The 18,259-nt window shown below is 37.2% G+C and overlaps 1 protein-coding gene across 2 annotated transcripts in view; it reads right to left on the bottom strand.

The window, feature by feature from the left end:
- ATL2 (atlastin GTPase 2) overlaps positions 1-15,721 on the bottom strand; it is a 42,686-nt gene extending 26,965 nt beyond the window's left edge. For both annotated transcript variants that reach the window (XM_011361396.2, XM_011361397.2), the window contains exon 1: positions 15,567-15,721. In XM_011361396.2, coding sequence (XP_011359698.1) covers positions 15,567-15,684 — 118 coding nt within the window. In that variant the 5' untranslated portion in view covers positions 15,685-15,721. The remainder of the gene's footprint in view (positions 1-15,566) is intronic.
- Positions 15,722-18,259: the final 2,538 nt, after the last annotated feature.

Here is an 18,259-nt window from a genome sequence, read left to right as displayed (position 1 = left end):
TTTGGAACTGTTTTGCTTTCGCTATAATATAAAAAAAAGTATATCACCGAATATCAATTTTTTAAAAGTAAGAAAAATGTCACTCTAGAAATAAAGCATGATATTTTAAAATCTACAGAAGTGAGAAATAAAAGAGTATGAGTTATCTTCCAGGGTCAAACATTCATGTTCGACAAAGCACAGTTGTGACAGACAAGGAAATATAACTGAAGGAAGCATAGATCTCTAGGTCAGTAAAATTATCAGTAATTTTTGCTAAATGTGACAGGCTGATTAATGATGTGAGGCAACGTGATAGAATGTGTGTATCAGCAAATCTATAAAACTCTGAACCAAAGAGACCATTTCCTTAATAGAGGCACAATCTACATTCTTCAGATTGCTTAAAAACTGGATAGATGAGCTAGCAAAGGAATATGTTTTTAGCTAAAAAAGATGGTCTGAGAGGTTTAGGAAGAGAACTGATTGGCACTGAAATTCAGCAGTAAGTATTAAGTGCCATTCCAGGTGCACTGAAGAATTTTCCAGTAATGTTACCTGGAAGCCAAGAAGAAATTACTATTTGAGATCATTATCGACAAAACAGAATTTTTCAGAAAGTGAATGCATCAGTAAAGCCAATAAAGAAAGAGCAATATGTAATTTCAAAGCAAACCTGACCTAATTGTCAGAATTTCACTCAAAGTACTTCAACAACAAAGCATTTTATAAGTGGAAAAGCAAGGAATCATTGAAGAAAAATTTTTTCTGGCATTTGCTAGCCACAGTTTTAGAGCATCAACAAGGAAAATTTGAACCAGACAATAACAACTTTGGATATAATTAAAGGTCTTTAAAATAATGTAGACCTCTTATGCTTGTTAAAGCAAATGCTACCAAGGAAAGGGGGTATACTGACTTGTGCTTTATCTTGCTCTTAGGAGAGCCTTAGAAGAGGCTCTAAGAAGCCTCAATTAATCCAGCTAATCTAGTTCATGAAGAAAAATTCCTTAAAAGGTTATATTAGTATTAAGTATAAAATAATTACTAAATAACCATATACGTATATTAGGTATCTAGTTTATGTTCTTAATAAATATCTGTAAGATATCTAATTCTTTTCATTTATTTTCAAGAACAAGTATGATACAGAATGAAACAGATTTCCTAAAACAAAATCGCAATTAGAAATAACACACACTTATAACAACTAAATATCTGACTTAACACTGTTTACCCAGGAATCAACTAAGGAGTATCTAAGGTCCTGCAGAAATAGAATCCAAGTAGTCTTCACTACCTAAAAATGGAGACTTCGAAAGGCAGCAATGTACAATGATTACTTAAGACTACTGGATCATAAGCTGATGGGATAGAGTATAATGAGTAGATCGACCTCCAACTCTAATCAGTCTTAACATCAAAAAAACACATTTTGTGACTCCTGATTTGATGCATTAGGAAGGACCGGACACCACCAATGATTTACTTTTGAGGAAAATTTTTTTAAAACATGTATCTGATCAAGCCTCCAGATCTAGTACTTGGGAGGGGCAGAAGAGTGCCATGGAGGACCAAAAATAAAATGTTTACAATACATACAAGACAAAGTCAACTGATTGCAAAATTCTGTGCCTATCCCACCAAACACCTCAACCCACTTCCCCAGAAATACAGTTCTAAACACACATCGATTCTTACCTCCTAAAATCTGAAAGCAAGAATCCTACCAAAAGAAACTCATTATCAGTTGGCTAAATAAAAGAAGGTACTCACTCTTTACTATGGAAAACTGAAAAAACTCAGATTTAAAATCAAATCCATTAAACACCTTACAAAGAAAACTTTAGGCCCTGATGGATTCACTGAATTCTACCAAATATTTAAGGATGAAATTATACCAATTCTACAGACTCTAATAGAAAAAAAAGTGAACATTTCCCAATTCATTTTATGAAGCCAATATTATTATCCTAGTACCAAAACCAGACAAACATTACAAGATAACAAAACTACAGACCAACATACCTCAGGACAGACATAAAAATCATTCATCAAAATCCAGTATTCAGAATATATAAAGAACTCCTACAACTCAATAAGAACAATTCCATTTTAAAATGGGAGAGATTTTAACAGACACTTCAAAGATATATAAATGGTCGATAAGCACATGAAAATATACTCAACACCATGAGATGTTAGAGAAATATAAATTAATACTGCAATGACATACACTACACACTCACCAGAATAGCTAAAATTTATAAGAATACCAAAAGAGTTTGTTAGGAGCAACTGGCACTTATATATTTCTGATGAGGATATAAAATGACACCACCACTTTGAAAAAACGTTTTGGCAATATCCTATATAAAGTTAAACATACACTTAACCATACAACCGGCAATCATACTCTTAGGTACTTAAAAGAGAAATTAAACATATGACAACAAGACTTGAACACAAATGCTCATAGCAGCTTTATTCATAATGGCCATACATGGAAAACAACTTAAATGTGTTCATTTATTGGAAAATGAATAAACTGTGTTAAATCTATACACTGGATTACTACTTGGCAATGAAAAGAATTACTGAAATACACAACACAGATAAATCTAAAAAGCATTCTACTAAAAGAAGTCACATGCAAAATATTATACTGTCTGATTCAATGCTAGAAAAAGCAAACCTATAGTAACAGAAACCAGATCAGTGCTTGCCAAGAGCTGAAGGTAAAGGAAGAGAAGTGATGAGTGCTATGGACTGAATGTTTGTGTGTCCCCAAATTCGCATGCTGAAGCCCGAATCCCCAAAGTGATGGTATTTGGAAGTGGTACCTTTGGGGGATAATTTGGTTATGAGGGTGGAACCTCACGTACAGGATTAATGAGACTTGAGACAGATGATCTCTAACATATTAGGATATAGCAAGAAGACAGCCATCTGCAAATCGGAAAGAGGGCTCTTACTAGACACCAAATCTCTGGCACCTTAATCTTGGATGTCCCAGTCTCCATAACTGAGAAATAAATGTGTGTGTTTTTTAAGCCACCAATTTATGGTAATTCGTTACAGCAGCCGAAGCTACAAAACTATAAAGGGAACTTTTTGAGATGATGGAAATGTTCTACATCATGATTGTGGTGATGGTGGTGGTTATAAAACTATACATGTATCAAAACTCATCAAACCATACTCAAAAATCAGTGGACTTTATGTAAATTATTTTGGTAAGGCAGATTTTGAAAAAATCAAATCCAACCTATTCCTCTTGGCACCTTCATTTATTAAATGAGAGGATAAAGTAATACAACTAATTCATTAATCAATTTCCAGGGAAAAAAATATTCTAATTAGTACTGTCCCTTCAAGGATAATTGCCCATAAAGGTTATACTCCAATGTGATGAAAAACTGGGGCTGTCCATCAATTCTGACACTGTTCAAATTAATTTTAAAATATTTTCTCTTGACCTGAATTCAGGACCTGCAAAACATAATTTTGAGTGTCTCTAATGGTGGCAAATTTACTCCTTTTTGAATGAATTCCTGTGAATCCAGTACTTCATCATGCCAAAATATTTTGCTTAAAAAATATATAGGTATTATGAAGTTACTAACACTTTTTAAAAACTTGAGAGACAGCTTTTTACATTGGAGAGGGACTTTTTACTCCTACAAGTTTTTAAAGTTTAAGCATCAATAGAACATGCATATGCTCCCTAAAATACATGTCAAGACACAAGTTCTAGCACAGCAGGTCCTCAAACAACATCACTTCATTTAACATCCTTTTATTATAACATTGATGAGAAAAAAATGTCAATTCTGGGTCAGAGTCACTGTCTGTGTGGAGTTTGCACATTTACCCCATGTCGGCATGGGTTTTCTCCAGGTATGCCAATTTCGTGCCATATCCCAAAGATGTGCACGTTAGGTGAATCTATGTGTCTACATTGTCCCAGTCTGAGTAAGTGTGAGTGTGGATGAGTGCACTCTCTAACAGAAGGGCGTCCTGCCCACAGTTGGTTCATGCCTTGTGCCCTGAGCTGCCTGGATAGGTTCTAGCCACTATCAACCTTGAACTAGAATAAGTAGATTGGAAAATAATAATCATTTTATTAATCTCTTTTAAATGTACATATAGCTCACATTTATTTCAATGTTTAATATCAGAAGTATTTGGTCTTCCTTCAGAAGTTGGGTGATGCTTTTGTGACAATAATGTGCTATAGAAATTTAACTCTTGTATCTAATAGCCTATGGTAAGCATGGTTTCACTATAAGTCATTTCACTGCAGTTGTACGAACCTATTGATGTTGAGGACTTACTATATTTAAAAATAAATCTAATATATCACTCACAGGGGTTTTGGACATTATGCAGCCAAATGCATAATGAAAAGAAGGAAATTATAAGGAAAATACATGACTAGACCACTATTGAAGGACCAGGTCTTATTACTTTAGTGTTATATCCTCGATAGCAGTGCTTCTCAAAACTTTTAGCATGCATATGAATAACATGAGGATCTTATTAAAATGCATATGCTGATTCAGTGAATCCAGGGTGGCACCCGAAACTGCACATTTAGACCTCCAACATAATACCAACACTGCTGGTCCTCAGGAAATAACAAAGAACCTAGGATCACAATATTTTACAGGTATTTAGTATGCTAATATAATTTATTTTATTTTATTACATGTAGTTTCTAGTGATGTTAAAGTTAACACGAAAGAAAGTTATGCTCAACTATACTCTTCCATTCTTCATGAGAGACTGCTAAAACTCTTGAGATACAACTAACCACTCCATTCTAGCTACTGACGATCCTGAAAAGAGGCATTGTACAGACATCCCTACCTTAAAAAAAAGTAAATGTAAAAAATATTTTAATATGTTGACATGATATACAGCTAGGTTTGAAAATATTGATCTGCAGTCATAACAGTTACCTGGGGGAGCTTTTATAGCAGTGCTGGGCTCCCATCCCCTGCCCCAGACAGATGCAGCCTAGAATAATATTGACAAACTTGGACTTCGATAAAGTATTTTTCTTAAGGAGAGGAAGAGCTATTAGCCAATCAGAAAATCCAAAAACAGCAACAAAAAAAAGTTTTAACTATTTGCTCCTATAAAATGTTAAGAACTTATAAAGAACAACAAAAAAGGCAAAACAGAAAAAAACATAACTCATAAAGCTAAACTTTTATCATATACAACTGGAACCACACTGTAAATTGCAAAAATAAAAACTTTTAAAGACTCCTGAACAACATCAGATATCAGATAATGTGGGGTAGGAAGAAATTTTATTCTGTCCTTCTAGGTTCTTCCAGCTGGTATAATAATTAAATCCACAGGATACAAATTAACAAGAGAAAAATAACTAAATTTAATTATGTGTGTACATATGAGAACCCCACATACATGAGAGGTTCAGAGATGGAAAAGTAAAATGAGGTACATATGGCATCCTGAGCCAAGGAATGATGCCTTAGGGCTTCAGAGGAGAGGAAGGTCACTGGTAGGATGATAAAAAGAACAGAAGTTCAGTAATTAGAAGTCTGCCCTGGCCCATAGATAGGTCATAGAATGTCATCTCTTGTAATAATTCTTATTATGGGCAAGGACTCTAATGTAGATTCTTCTAGGTAGTTGAGGGGCAGAAGTTTCTCCTGGACCCACAGGGTCTCAACTGCCTGTGGCTCAAAATAATCCACAGGCCAAAGTGGCACATCTTGGGGAGGCCTGTTCTGAACTCCTTCAGATATTTTGCCCCATTAACTTTGCCCCTTTGGCCAACAAGACCATTCAAAAATCACTAAGCTTTAAAAATGCTTTTAAGAGTATATAAGACAGTTCATCTCCTTCCTTCATTACTATCAAATCAGGAGATAAACATAAAGTTGTTTTCGTATAAGATTTGCATACTATTTTACATTTGAAATCTATTGTTTCCATAGTAACCAGTACTGATGTAACAGAATTTTTCCTGTTCCCATTTAAAGAATACTGAGTCATAAAAATGCCTTTATGCATTTATCTAAATAGATGAAGAAAAATGTAAAATAGATTACAAATGTATACACTCAAAATATTTTCCCAAAGCTTATTATCAAGTATTAACAAGTATTAAAGCATATACTTGAATATAAGTGTACTTAGAGATAAAATTTTCAACTGAAATTCTGTTAAATTAGATATTAAATGAGATTTAAATTTAGAATTAGAATTAAAATTAGAATTAAATGAGATTGAAATTTAAGAAGTCAATTTTGTTGGTTAAGAGATGATAAAATGAATAATGGCTCAGGGGACTCTAAGCAACAAGAAAGTCAGAAGAATTTTATTAGGTTCTGCAACTTAACAGTCTCAAAAAAGTTCTCTATTTTCTTCTACAGGGAAGTCTTGCAAAAAAAATCTCACCCAAGTCTTACATCTGCTCTTAATGTACTTTTTTGTTTGTTATTTTGGTGGGGGGAGATGTACTTTCATTCTGTGGTCCAAGTTTTTAAAGAATTAGAGGAGGACAGTGAGGCTCAGATTAAGCAATCTGCAAAGACATACATTTAGTAAGTAACCAAATAAAGATACACACCCAGATTTTTGTAATAGTCAAATCCATCATCTTCCCACTATGCCAAATGGGCATGTTTGAATAATTCAAAACTAAATCTTTACGTGCTCAAGATTTCCAGAAAACTGAAGTTACCAAAAATACAATTTGTTAACAAAAAGGAGAGGAGTATATTTCTCATCTTTGTAACAAATCTTGGCATACAGCTATTTTTCCCTTTACTTTATCCAAAAATTTCCTTGTCAAAACTTAATCATTTATACAGTCAACACATCATTTATACAATCCCTTAACATTTGGGAAACGTTTTTTTTCTTCATAAGCTTTCCTGAAGGCAAGTTTTAAGGTGCAGACTTTTAAAATATAAGATGGAATAAAATTATACTTGCCCATCTTTGGTAAGATATTCACACATGTTTACATGCAAATAACTGTGCAATTCATTGTTTCATATTTATTGAAACAATGCTTGGTACATCTATACAATGTGACATGAATAAATGAGGAAGATCTCCCACCTTATCTACTTCAAGCCAGTAATTAAAAAGCAAACCACTATTTTAGATACTAGATAAGTACAATTTGCTAATAATAGTCCTAACTCTCAAGATTCTAACAGAACAAGCTTAAAAGAACTGTAAAAGAAAGTGTTACATTAGGTTATTTAAATAGAGCTATTAATGAAGACATCCAGGAGAATGCTGCATCCTTCTGAGCCCTGAAAACGAGATTAAGGCTAACTTTAAAAGTTTAGGTTAAGAGTGCTGGGCATTATCCTGAGGAGAGCCACGGAAAAATTTGAAGCAGAGGAGTGATAGGATCAAAGCTGTGTTGTAGAGATTAAGTGAAAGTGATGGGTGAGTAATAAGTATAATGAAAATCTAAAAACAGGGAGATCAGATAGTAAGGCAACTAGAAGAGACTGAGTATAAGGTGAGGAGCCCAAAGTCAGGAGGTGACAGTAAAAATGGAAAGTGATGAGAGCTAGCTAATTCTTCAACAACCTTCTTTGGACTATGCAACAGATAACACTAAATTATTCCATATTTTTTATAAGGCATTTTGTTTTCTTACAAGCTTTTATAAAGCAACAATGCACTAAAGTTCCATTTCCAAAAGTTATTTTTGATATGGTAACTACAAAGTTTTGTAACACACAGATCAGAAATCCATCAAACCCAGAGGTTTCCTTGACTCGGCCAAACAATTTAAACATTCCCTTTTTTGATCCAAAAATTAACTCTGTGGTAAGTTAAAAGATATTAAACCCATAGAACTATTGAAATTTATCATAACCAGTTAGGAGTCATAAAAAAATATATACACACAAGGACCCAAGTTTAAATTCGGAATAGCGTTTTCATGATATATCTCAAATAGACATCTATGTGCCAAGACTCTGGAAATAAAGGCATTAAGAGTCGCCACAACTCTCTATCTCAGGTGACTCATTAAAGTAGCAGCTTAAAAAAAGATAGAAAATTAAAGTATACACTCAAATCCCAAACTTGGCTCAATACAGGCAAAATTCCTACTAAGAGAACAGCTGTAAAAAGGGAATAGTGCCAAAAACAGACAAGCATCCTTCCAGCTAGACAAAATGTGACTAATTTGAAAAAAAAACAGAAGGGATAAGAAAGTCAGAGGTTCTCTGTACACTCTCCTTTTGTCTTTTTCTCTAGTTTGGCAATTTTAGAGTATATGTCAGGATTTCTTGTGGCAGATAAATATACATGCTCGAAAATAAGGGGAAGGGAGAACATATCTCCATAGTTTTTAAAGAAGTCACATTTGGAACTATTCAGGCAATTTTTCCAATTCTTTGCTGTACTTGGCCACAGAAAAACAATCCACACTCCTTTTTTATTAAACGTGCTCCAGCACTATTTGATCTTTCAATTGCCTCTACCTAATTGCTTTTAATGCTTTTTTAAGCATCCCTTTTAGAAAAATTCTTAGGAGGAACAAGGGCTCAGACTCTTTTGTAAAAAGCTTACTAACATACTGCCTATTTTTTTTTTTATCTTTAAACATGTGATATATCCTACACTGTTCTCAAAGAACCACCTATTCCTCAAGGCCTGACAAAGACCATCTCCTCCATGAAGTCTTCCTCACCAACACTAGCACGCAGTAATTTCTACTTCTAAAATTATAAACTTAATAATAAACTTTTCTCACAAATATGCGTAAAGTCTAACGGGGTCCCCGACATTTTTGGCACCAGGAACCAGTGCTCCTATGAAAATCTAACGCTTGATGATCTGAGGTAGAGCTGAGGCAGTGATGCTAGCATGGGGGATTGGCTGCAAATACAGATGAAGCTTCGCTTGCTTGCTTGCCCGCCCACCACCCACCTCCTGCTGTGTGGCCCAGTTACTAACAGGCCACCAACCAGTACCTGTCCACAGCCCAGGGACTGGGGAATCCCTACTCTATCTGATCTCCCATCTACATGAAAGCTTGGAACAAGGGTCTGTTCCACACTTTTCTACAGTAGGTGTTCATTACAAGCAAACCAAAAACCCTTTTATAAACTAGGTGCTCAATATGTCAAATGATAACATCAAGGGAAAAAAGCTAGTTGTTTAAGTATGGTCCTCTATCTTCCTGCCCTTCTTCACCTTTTTACTATCCCAAAAAACTAATCCCAGCCCCTTCAGATTTTCCTTTACCCTGAAGAGAAGACATGATAACTGTCTTTGTTCACTCAATACATGCCAAGTGCTTTTAAGACATTATTTTGTTCCCCCTCTTTAATTCTCCATCCCCCACTTCCACCTCTGACCTATGGATGTTGCCATTTCCCCTTAAGAACTGGAGCTCTTAAATGAGATTCACATTCGGTTACCATATTAAAATTTCAACATCAACTGTAACCAAAAAAATGCAAATGAAACAGTAAGATCCCTACTTTTACCTAATTGACATTTATTTTTAAATAACACCCACTTGTAAACAAAGTATTTGTAAACAAGCACAAACCAAACCCCAATGGGAGACAGAATAAATGGGTACAACCTTTCTGAATAGATATGATGTGGTGTATCATCAGTTTTGAAAATGTGCATGCCATCTGACCCAGAAATCTACTTTTAAGACCTTATCCTAAAGGTCAAGATTTATCTACAAAGATGTTCAGTCAGCATTATTTACAAAAAATAACCCATATCCAAAATGAGGATTAGTTTAGTACTCAAAAAATCATGCTATAGAGATTAATCACATAGGGAAATACAATATAAAATGAAAAAGTAAATTACAAAATTACAATAAGATCCCAATTTAGGAAAAATTAAATTATGCATTTAAAAAAAGGATATAAACTAAAAGATGTCCATTAAAATGTTAGCACTGGTTACCACTAGTTGGTATGATTTTTACTTTCTTCCCTTTCATTTTGTGTTTTCCACGTGTCTACAAAGATCTACTGCTTTTCAAATAAAAAAAATTAAAACTTTCACAACAAAGTATGAATTACCATCTTACTCCTATTAAGAAAAGAGCTGTGATCAAAAATCCTGTTCAATCATGAGTTTAGCTATAACTTAAAGGCAGTAAATTTCTATCTTAACATCTTGTTGTGAGACATTTGGCATGAGCCACACTGAACCTTCCCTAGACCTTACAGCCTACTTTAGATTTTTTGAGAAACGGTATCCAAGTGCACTGCCGTTTTCCTGCAATAAAAACCCTCTAACTCTAAACAAAAAATTCATATAGCCAGTTCATATTGTCATATCTATTTTAAAATAAAGTGCTGATGAAAAGAAAACAGCAATTTTCTGAAGATCTGATTAATAATGGTCTTCAAAAAAACCTAAGAACAAGGATGATTTTCCTGTCAAAATTTCTGACTCAAAAACCACCCCCCCATTCTGATAAAAATGAACTTAATCCAACTTTTAATATCTCATAAACCCATTTATTCAAATGTGAAAAGAACAGTTTGTTTCATATGCCAATTTCACCTCCTATAAAGTTTCTTCTTTATGCAAGGCTTTAAAGCTTCTAAAGTACCTTCATAGTTTATTATCTATTTAATAAAAAAAAAATTTTAAGATCTTAAGTTTGTAGGATTCTATTAACCACCAGAAAGGAAAAAATATTATCACTGAGCTAGTATTAAAATCCAAGCCTCTATTCTAAATGCATTCTGAAGGTCATAGGAAGTTTATAGAACTCAAAAGTAAGTCTTTAGTTAAAATAAGTATGTTCTAACCATTCACCATGGCTCTACTAAAATGATTGCAAGAAGGGGGGAAAAAAAGCTTTTTATGGAATCACAAATTAGGTGTTTAGTCAATCATTTTTTTTAAGCATTCTTGTGTGTAACAGACCCAAGTTAGATTTTGCATGTTTACTGTTTGAAAAGCCAATGCACCCTACTTGGAAACTGTCATGGCCTTAACTAAAAAATTAATTCATATTGTATCCTATAACTGAAATAAACAATTTCAGACTATTTTGCCACATAATTAACTGATTCTCTAAAATGAAAGTTTATTCAAATGAAGATAGCTGAGAAGCATGAATGTATTTTTTATCCCACTAAAACTGAAAAGGCCTTTAAGTCACCTACTTTACAAATTTTTAGTTCAAAGTCTCATCTTAGATAACCATACATTATAGTAATAACTACCATCAACAGAATGTTTTCCACTGGATAAGCATTTTTATCACATTTAATGCAATAACCGGAATCACAAATGCATTACCAGCATTTTACAAATAAAGTTAAAAATTTACCCTACCAACCTTGCCCAAACTAAACCTTTGTCCACATTATAGGGAAAAAAATTAGAAGAGACTTTCTGCTCACAAATATATACATATAAATAATAACACAAGTAGTCAAAATGGCACTTCATACATATATATTACTGTCTGTCTTACATACAGACAGCTTTACAATTTACAAAACACTTGTGTCCTGTCATCTCATCTTTTCCTACAACAGCCGTGTTATAGGATTATCATCACTACTATATGTGAGGGGCTTCAAGGCTCAGAGTTTAAGTGAAGTCACTCAGCTTTTGATTCCTCATTCATTGTCCAATAACCTCGCTTGATCATCTCTGAGTAAAAAAACATTGCCGCCATAATCTGAGTATTTTGCAATAAAAAGATGAAATGTACTAGAGATCCTAGATGAGCATCTTTCATCAGTTACCTATTACACCATCAAATTATTAAGAGTTACTGGGTATTTTGCCGATGATAGAAATACAAGTTGTATCAATAATTTTTATTAAGCTGGTACAATAGCAAGGAAATATCCTAGATTCTACTTGTACTGGCCAGATGACTAAAACCAGTCAGTCAGAAGTGCATATCATCTCCTTGGGAACATAGAGAATGTATAAATTAGTTTTTCGTGACTTAACAGTTGTTTCTAATACATATTATCTACCCATAAAACCAACTACCGTACAGACATCTGTGCTTCAGAGTAGGTAGTGAGGGTAGCTACTTATGTACACACATTTCTAAAAAATCTACCCAAGTTTAGAAAATATGTGTACACCCAAATACAGAGATATGTTTACCAATAACTTGAAAGATCGCTTGTACAGTAGTTATGTTGGTTTTGTACTTCTGAACGCTTCGTGCTTCTCCATGTCCAAAACAGGCAAAACTGTTCTACTTCATTACTTCTATTCCTTTCTATAACATCTACCTTTTCCTTTCCTACTTTAAAATGACCCAGTCTACTTAGTGACTTGCCCCATCTTTACTTTTTAAATGCCCCAATTTTCTCGTTAGCATGATTTCAGACTTCATTCATCCAACAAAGTTGCACCTAATCATCTCTAATTACATGTGATAATTATAAACGAAGAAAGATCTTTCCAAGTCTGGTGAGTGAGGAGCAGGAAGGGTGCCTCTGAGTAGTTTCTGTGGCTGTAGACAAGTCACAATCAACTCTTCCAACTTAATTCCCTCATCGGAAGTATTAGGAAATAAAAATCAAAGCAAGATGTTTAAAGTACTTTATAAAGTAGCAAGTATTACTGCCATCATATTTTCAGGTTTGATGCTTTTTTCTGCTATACATTTTTAAAGCAATGAAGAAAGCCCTCGACCATTTTAATGTATCATATAGGTAATGAGGAGGAGTAAAGGATAAGAAAACTTATATGAGTAAGGAATTCATTGGGGGATCAAATTCAGTTATTCTATATTCACAACTATCTTCCTTAAGTTAAGTAATGCCCAATAAAGTAAACAACATGCCTGGACTTCAAAACTCCAATATGGCTACAAAGACTACAGTACCACATTTTTTAAAAAAGAAAGAAAAAAAGGAAGCTGCCTCCCTGCACCCACCCCAGAGAAGGCCTCCTTCTATAAAGCTGTATATTGCCATCACACACACACACACACATTAACTTTTATTCACATCCCTTACATATGTGGCTTGTAACTTGGAGAGCCTGTCAAAAAAGGCTTTGCTTTCACTTGTGTGTCAACAGGTTTTCTAATTGAGCATAAACTATTTTTTAAAGATATACTGCTACTAAGTCTCACAATTTAAAAAAAATGTCTTGACCTACAGCATCAAACTAGGTGACAGTCTTCCAGGTACTCTCTCTCAGCAGTTGCTTAATATGAGACAGATGGAAAAAGCACTATTTTGGAAAAGTTCTAACAATATCAAGAATGTTATTTTCACTTGTGAATATTTAAAAACTTAAGCCTAAAGTTGAAACAAGGCAGAAAAATAAAAAGGAATCCCAAAATAGGTACACTTGACTTAAAGGCCAGAATCTCATTTTAACTCACAGTTTATCTTCTGTATAATAAATATCTCTTTACTGTAAGGCAGCTCCTTCTTCCTCAAATAAAAGATTTCAAAAGATTTGACTAAATAGGTTTAATCCCATCCAGATTCCTATCATCTATACAAAGTCATGAAAATATGAGTGTGTTAGTGCTTTATAAAGACCCTACATTCCTAAAGAGGATAAGCATTTCTCTTAAGAGACACAAAGCATCTTCCAAAGACTAAACTACTGGAGTGGTACCCGAGAGCCCAACCTAGCTCTTCAACTTCACTTATCCAGAAAGCAGAGGGAGACAAAGAATTTCTACACAGTAAAAAATAGATGAGTCCCTATTCATTCACAGCCTGTTTCCTCTTACTTTAAACACAAATTTTAACAAGTTTATTTGGTTTTTAATGTAGTAATGGGTTTCTCGCAGCAAATCAGCAGGGAGAGGAAATGTTTTAGGCAGTTATTTGATAAGAATGACTATCAAGTGAAGTCTAACTCCAGGAAAAAAAAAAAAGACTAAAATCTGTAAGTAGCAGACAGAGCATTTAATAAGTGGTGAGCCCTATTTATCGAGTCTTAAGAATCGTATCTCTTCTCAATGTACCACAGCAAAAAAATGTTAATAACCATGACTGAGTCATAAAGTTATGTATGCTTTTCCTGATTAGGCAGGCATATAAAACACTTTGAAACTACATCTAAAACGGTCATCTTAAAAAGAATATTTTAGATAGATTAGAAGGACAGATAAGCACACTCATGCCTAAGAGTCCAAAAGAGTTAATCAATCCATCAGCATTCCAAAACAATTACTTGACAATTCAACCAGAAGAGATCCAAGGCAAAATCTCTCTGATAGTATTTTTTTCTATGTAAACAGTTCTGTCAAGTGCTTCAGTTGACAGGCAATAATAAAAGAAGCTTTATTTCCTGTTCTCTTTCCCTTACCAAAACTCTACAGTTTGTCATCACCTCTGATACATGTTCAACATGTCCAGGGGCTACCATGAATGATGAAGTACAGTTCACATAAACTTTTCTACTAAAGTGAGTCTTCATGGTTGATATTTTATCAAAATGTTTTACATTTCATCTCACAAAATCAGATTGTGGAGAGAATTCTGAAAAATACAAGTTAATATTTAATGTGTTAACAAACTCATGTATGCCATGGCTGTACTTACCTAACCGTAAGCTTTTACTACTTATAAGCTAAGCTTTTGAAAAACTTTATGCCTTTAAGTACCATCAAAATTCTCAATCAGGACTTCATGCGTTCGTTCAGTTCACACGACAGTAAAAGATCAAATGCTAAACTCCTAAAAATAGGGGTGTTATCAGTGAAAGGAACACACAACACTTCACTGCCGAAGCAAATACGTCTTCTAGAGGGCAGGGGCGCTCCTTGTACACGTACAGTAAGAACTCAATTCAGCAAAACCTGGGAGCGAAGAATCAGGTGACTTCACACCACAGGCACTTTCTGTCTGATCCAGCCTTACTATGGTCTAAGTGGCTAGTAAACGGCTCATTAACCCCAGGTTGACAACTAAACCTGGACTCGCATCTCAGCCATGCGCAACTCTCGCAAATGGGTTCGCAGCCCGAGAGGCCCCAGAACGCAAGCGCCGGGGCACAAGCCTTGGCCTGCGGACTGCGGTTCCCTCCTGGAAGGTTGTCTGGAAAGCTTTCCGACCTGGCAGCGAGACGTCTGCTCCCCCCGCGCGCTCCGCGTCCTCCTCCACTGCGGGGCCCATCACGTCCTGGTTACCCCTTCCTCCCTTTCCGCGCGAAGGACAGAGGGCAGCGAGTGCCTGCTGGGTGACAGGTCGTCCTGCCGAGTCCAGAGGTCCCCGGGACCGAGCCGCAGGCGACCTCCCCGCGCCCGGGTCTGCGGCCCCGGCTCAAGGCCGCCCCCACAGGTCGGGGCAGCGGCAGCCACGCGGCGGACGGGCAGGGGGCCGGGCGCAGACGTGCGCGCCGCCCGTTCACCCGACAGCTGCGGGAGCCGCGGCCCGCAGCGCGCCCTTTCAGGCCGCGCGCGGCAGGAGCACGGGGCGCGGCGGGGACTAGGCCCGTCGGCCAGACGCGGCGGCAGGAGGAGAGCTGAGCCAGCCGCGGACGACGACCCCGCCGCCTGCGGCCGCTGCCCGCGATCCGAGTGACCCGCGCCCCTCTCCCCACCCGGGACCTGCGGCCTCCACCCCGCCGGCCCGTACCTAAGAAGGTCGTGGACGAGACGTGGTTAACCCCGGTGCTTGGGTCGCTGGTCCGCCGCCGGCGCCGCAGCCCCTGGTGCGGCTGCTGCCTCCGCGATACCTCGTCCCCCTCCGCCATCTTGTACCGATTTAAAATTAACTCCCCACTGACGTCAAACGCCGCCGCCGCTTTATCAACCTCCCGGGAGCCGGTGGGGCGCCCGACGGGTCCTAGCGCCAACCTCAGCCTGCTCCTCCTTATCCTCCCTGAGTCCTCCCTTGTCCCGCCCATCCGCGCCCGCGCTCCGCCTCTACCCTGCCGGCCTGCTGCTCAGCTTTCCTGGCCTTTCACTTCTGGGAGGAGTTGAGGTGCGATCCCACAACCACCGCCTCACACTCCTACCGCCCTGAGATGAGTACCACATCCCCTTAGCTCTTGGCTGATCTGTGTAAAAGCAGAGAGAACCAAGTCCCTCCTTCCCAATTCAGTAACCCAATTTACCGCTCTTCTCCATAATCGTTGACTCGTGCCCTGCGCGTGAGGTTGCTTTCGCACTTCTACACTTTTTACCCCCGCCTTTTCCTCCACAGCTGTTCATCTCCTGCCTCCCTATCACCTCCCCGCTCCTGAGCTATTGCTTGTGTCTTGCTTTTCCCTTTGATATTTCCTAGCACAAGTCCTTAATGTTGCTTCCCCTCCAGAGACCATCTTAAGGGTTTGTTTGCAATAGCTCCCCTCCCCCTAACTTCTTAACTGTGCATGCCCTTGCCCTCCAGCTCCTTGCTCCTTGCAGAGGCAAGCCAAAATGCACTCTAATCAGAAAATGAATTGTAGCAGGTCCTTTTTTCTAACTGTGATGAACTCTCTTGTAGGGATCCAGTGACATCCTGTAGAAAGTTAAGGACACTTTTAAAAATAAATAACCCGTGAAGGCCACTCTGAAACATGGTCCCTATTCTTCTAGATTTTTACCATATCAGCAGCTGCATTAGAAATTCCTTTTCATTGGTAAAGAAAGATGTCCAAGTGTCCAAATCATTGTCTTGTCCAGGTCTTCTCACAAGTCTAAAATTCACGACCTTAATCTTTCATGATCTCTAGAAAGGCATTGTCATCGAAGCTTGCAGGGTGCCATTCTAAAGGGGTTTTTGTTGGGCTTTTTATTCACCTGTTTTTCTGTCTTTATGGAAAGGAATTTGGAGCTCCTGCTGGACTTCCTAACACCAGACATCCTGGCTCAATGCCCCTGGGGCAGCCTAAGCCCCAAGCCAGTAAGGGAGGGACTACTGTATTAGACACTGTTTATTTCATAGGTTATTACTACTGTGTTTAGGCCAGGTCCACAGCTACAGACCCCATGGAATATAGAGAAGCCAAATGCAAGTATAGTTAAGAGATTAAGCTTTGGTCCATGGTCATCTCAACTCCATATCTGTAAAAGGCCTTCGTCCATTTTCTCCAGTCAGTTATCCCTCTTCAATTTCTTATCACAGTGAAACCTCTGTGTTACTAGAGTTCTCCCTTCCATCTCCTCCCCTCTATACCCTGCAAGTCCTTGTAAAGTCAGTTTGGACTTCTCTCCAGCTCACCTCCTCTCCATCCTCTCAGCCTCCTTCTTGATTCAGGCCCCATTCTCTCTCACTAGACATTATTGTAACAACCTTCCGCTGCTTTGCCCTTCTTCTGTGGATCCTACACACAGCCACTGGCTTGAGTTTTGTTAAATGCAAATCTGATCATGTGATTTCCCTGCTCAGGATAAATCCAAACTCTTCAGAATAGTTGACAAGGCCTTTTATGATTTGGGCCCAACTTATGTACCTAGCCTCATTTATTCCTTCATTCTTTCATTTAAGAAATAAATTTTGACACTGCTGTAAGTGCTGAAGAGACAAGAAATGAACGAGACAGACGAAATAGGTTTTCTTGCTTTTTGTCTCTTTCCTCACCCCGCACACACCCCTCCACCACAAAAAAGTGAGGTGCAGGTGCTCATAGATCTATCTTCTTCAGGGCATATCTCCAACACCTAAACCAGTGCCTAGTACAGAGCAGGGCCCACAAAAATATCTGTGGATATGAAAGAATGAATGAATGAATGAATTACATTTTTGATTCTACCACTGATTCACCTAATGTTTCTAAACTTCTAGGTCCTCATTTTTTATAACCAAATAACAGGATTCTTATGAAATCAAATTAAATAATGTATTGAGAATGTTTTCTTGACTGACAATTAGCTAACAATTATGGACTATTTACTGTTCCAGGAACTGTTCAAAATATCTGATACATGTTAAGTCGTTTAATCCTTACGAAAATTCTAAGAGATAAATGCTATTGTTATTCTCATCTTACAGGTATAGAAACTGAGGCACCAAGAGGTTAAAAAAAACTTGCCTATGTGGCAGGATTGGCATTTGAAAGCAGGCAATCTGGGTCCAGAGTTTATGCTTCTATCCACTGTGATTGATGTTCAACTTGTTATAGATTGTGAATTCCTAGAGGGCAGAATCCACAGTAGGTACTTTGACATTCTGCCTTCAGTAAGTGTAAATTGTATTAAAAGCTACTTCTGGCAAATAAACAACTTAAAATTTTTTTTAATCCTATTAATAAATGAGCAAGAGACATTCACAAACAATTTTTAAAAAGAGTTATAAAAATGGACCTTAAACTATGAAAAAATGTTTAGTTTCACTAATAAAAATGA

This window comes from Pteropus vampyrus, unplaced genomic scaffold (genome assembly GCF_000151845.1).
Source record: "Pteropus vampyrus isolate Shadow unplaced genomic scaffold, Pvam_2.0 Scaffold66, whole genome shotgun sequence".
NCBI lineage: Eukaryota > Metazoa > Chordata > Mammalia > Chiroptera > Pteropodidae > Pteropus > Pteropus vampyrus.
This window is presented reverse-complemented; position numbering and strand designations above follow the sequence as displayed.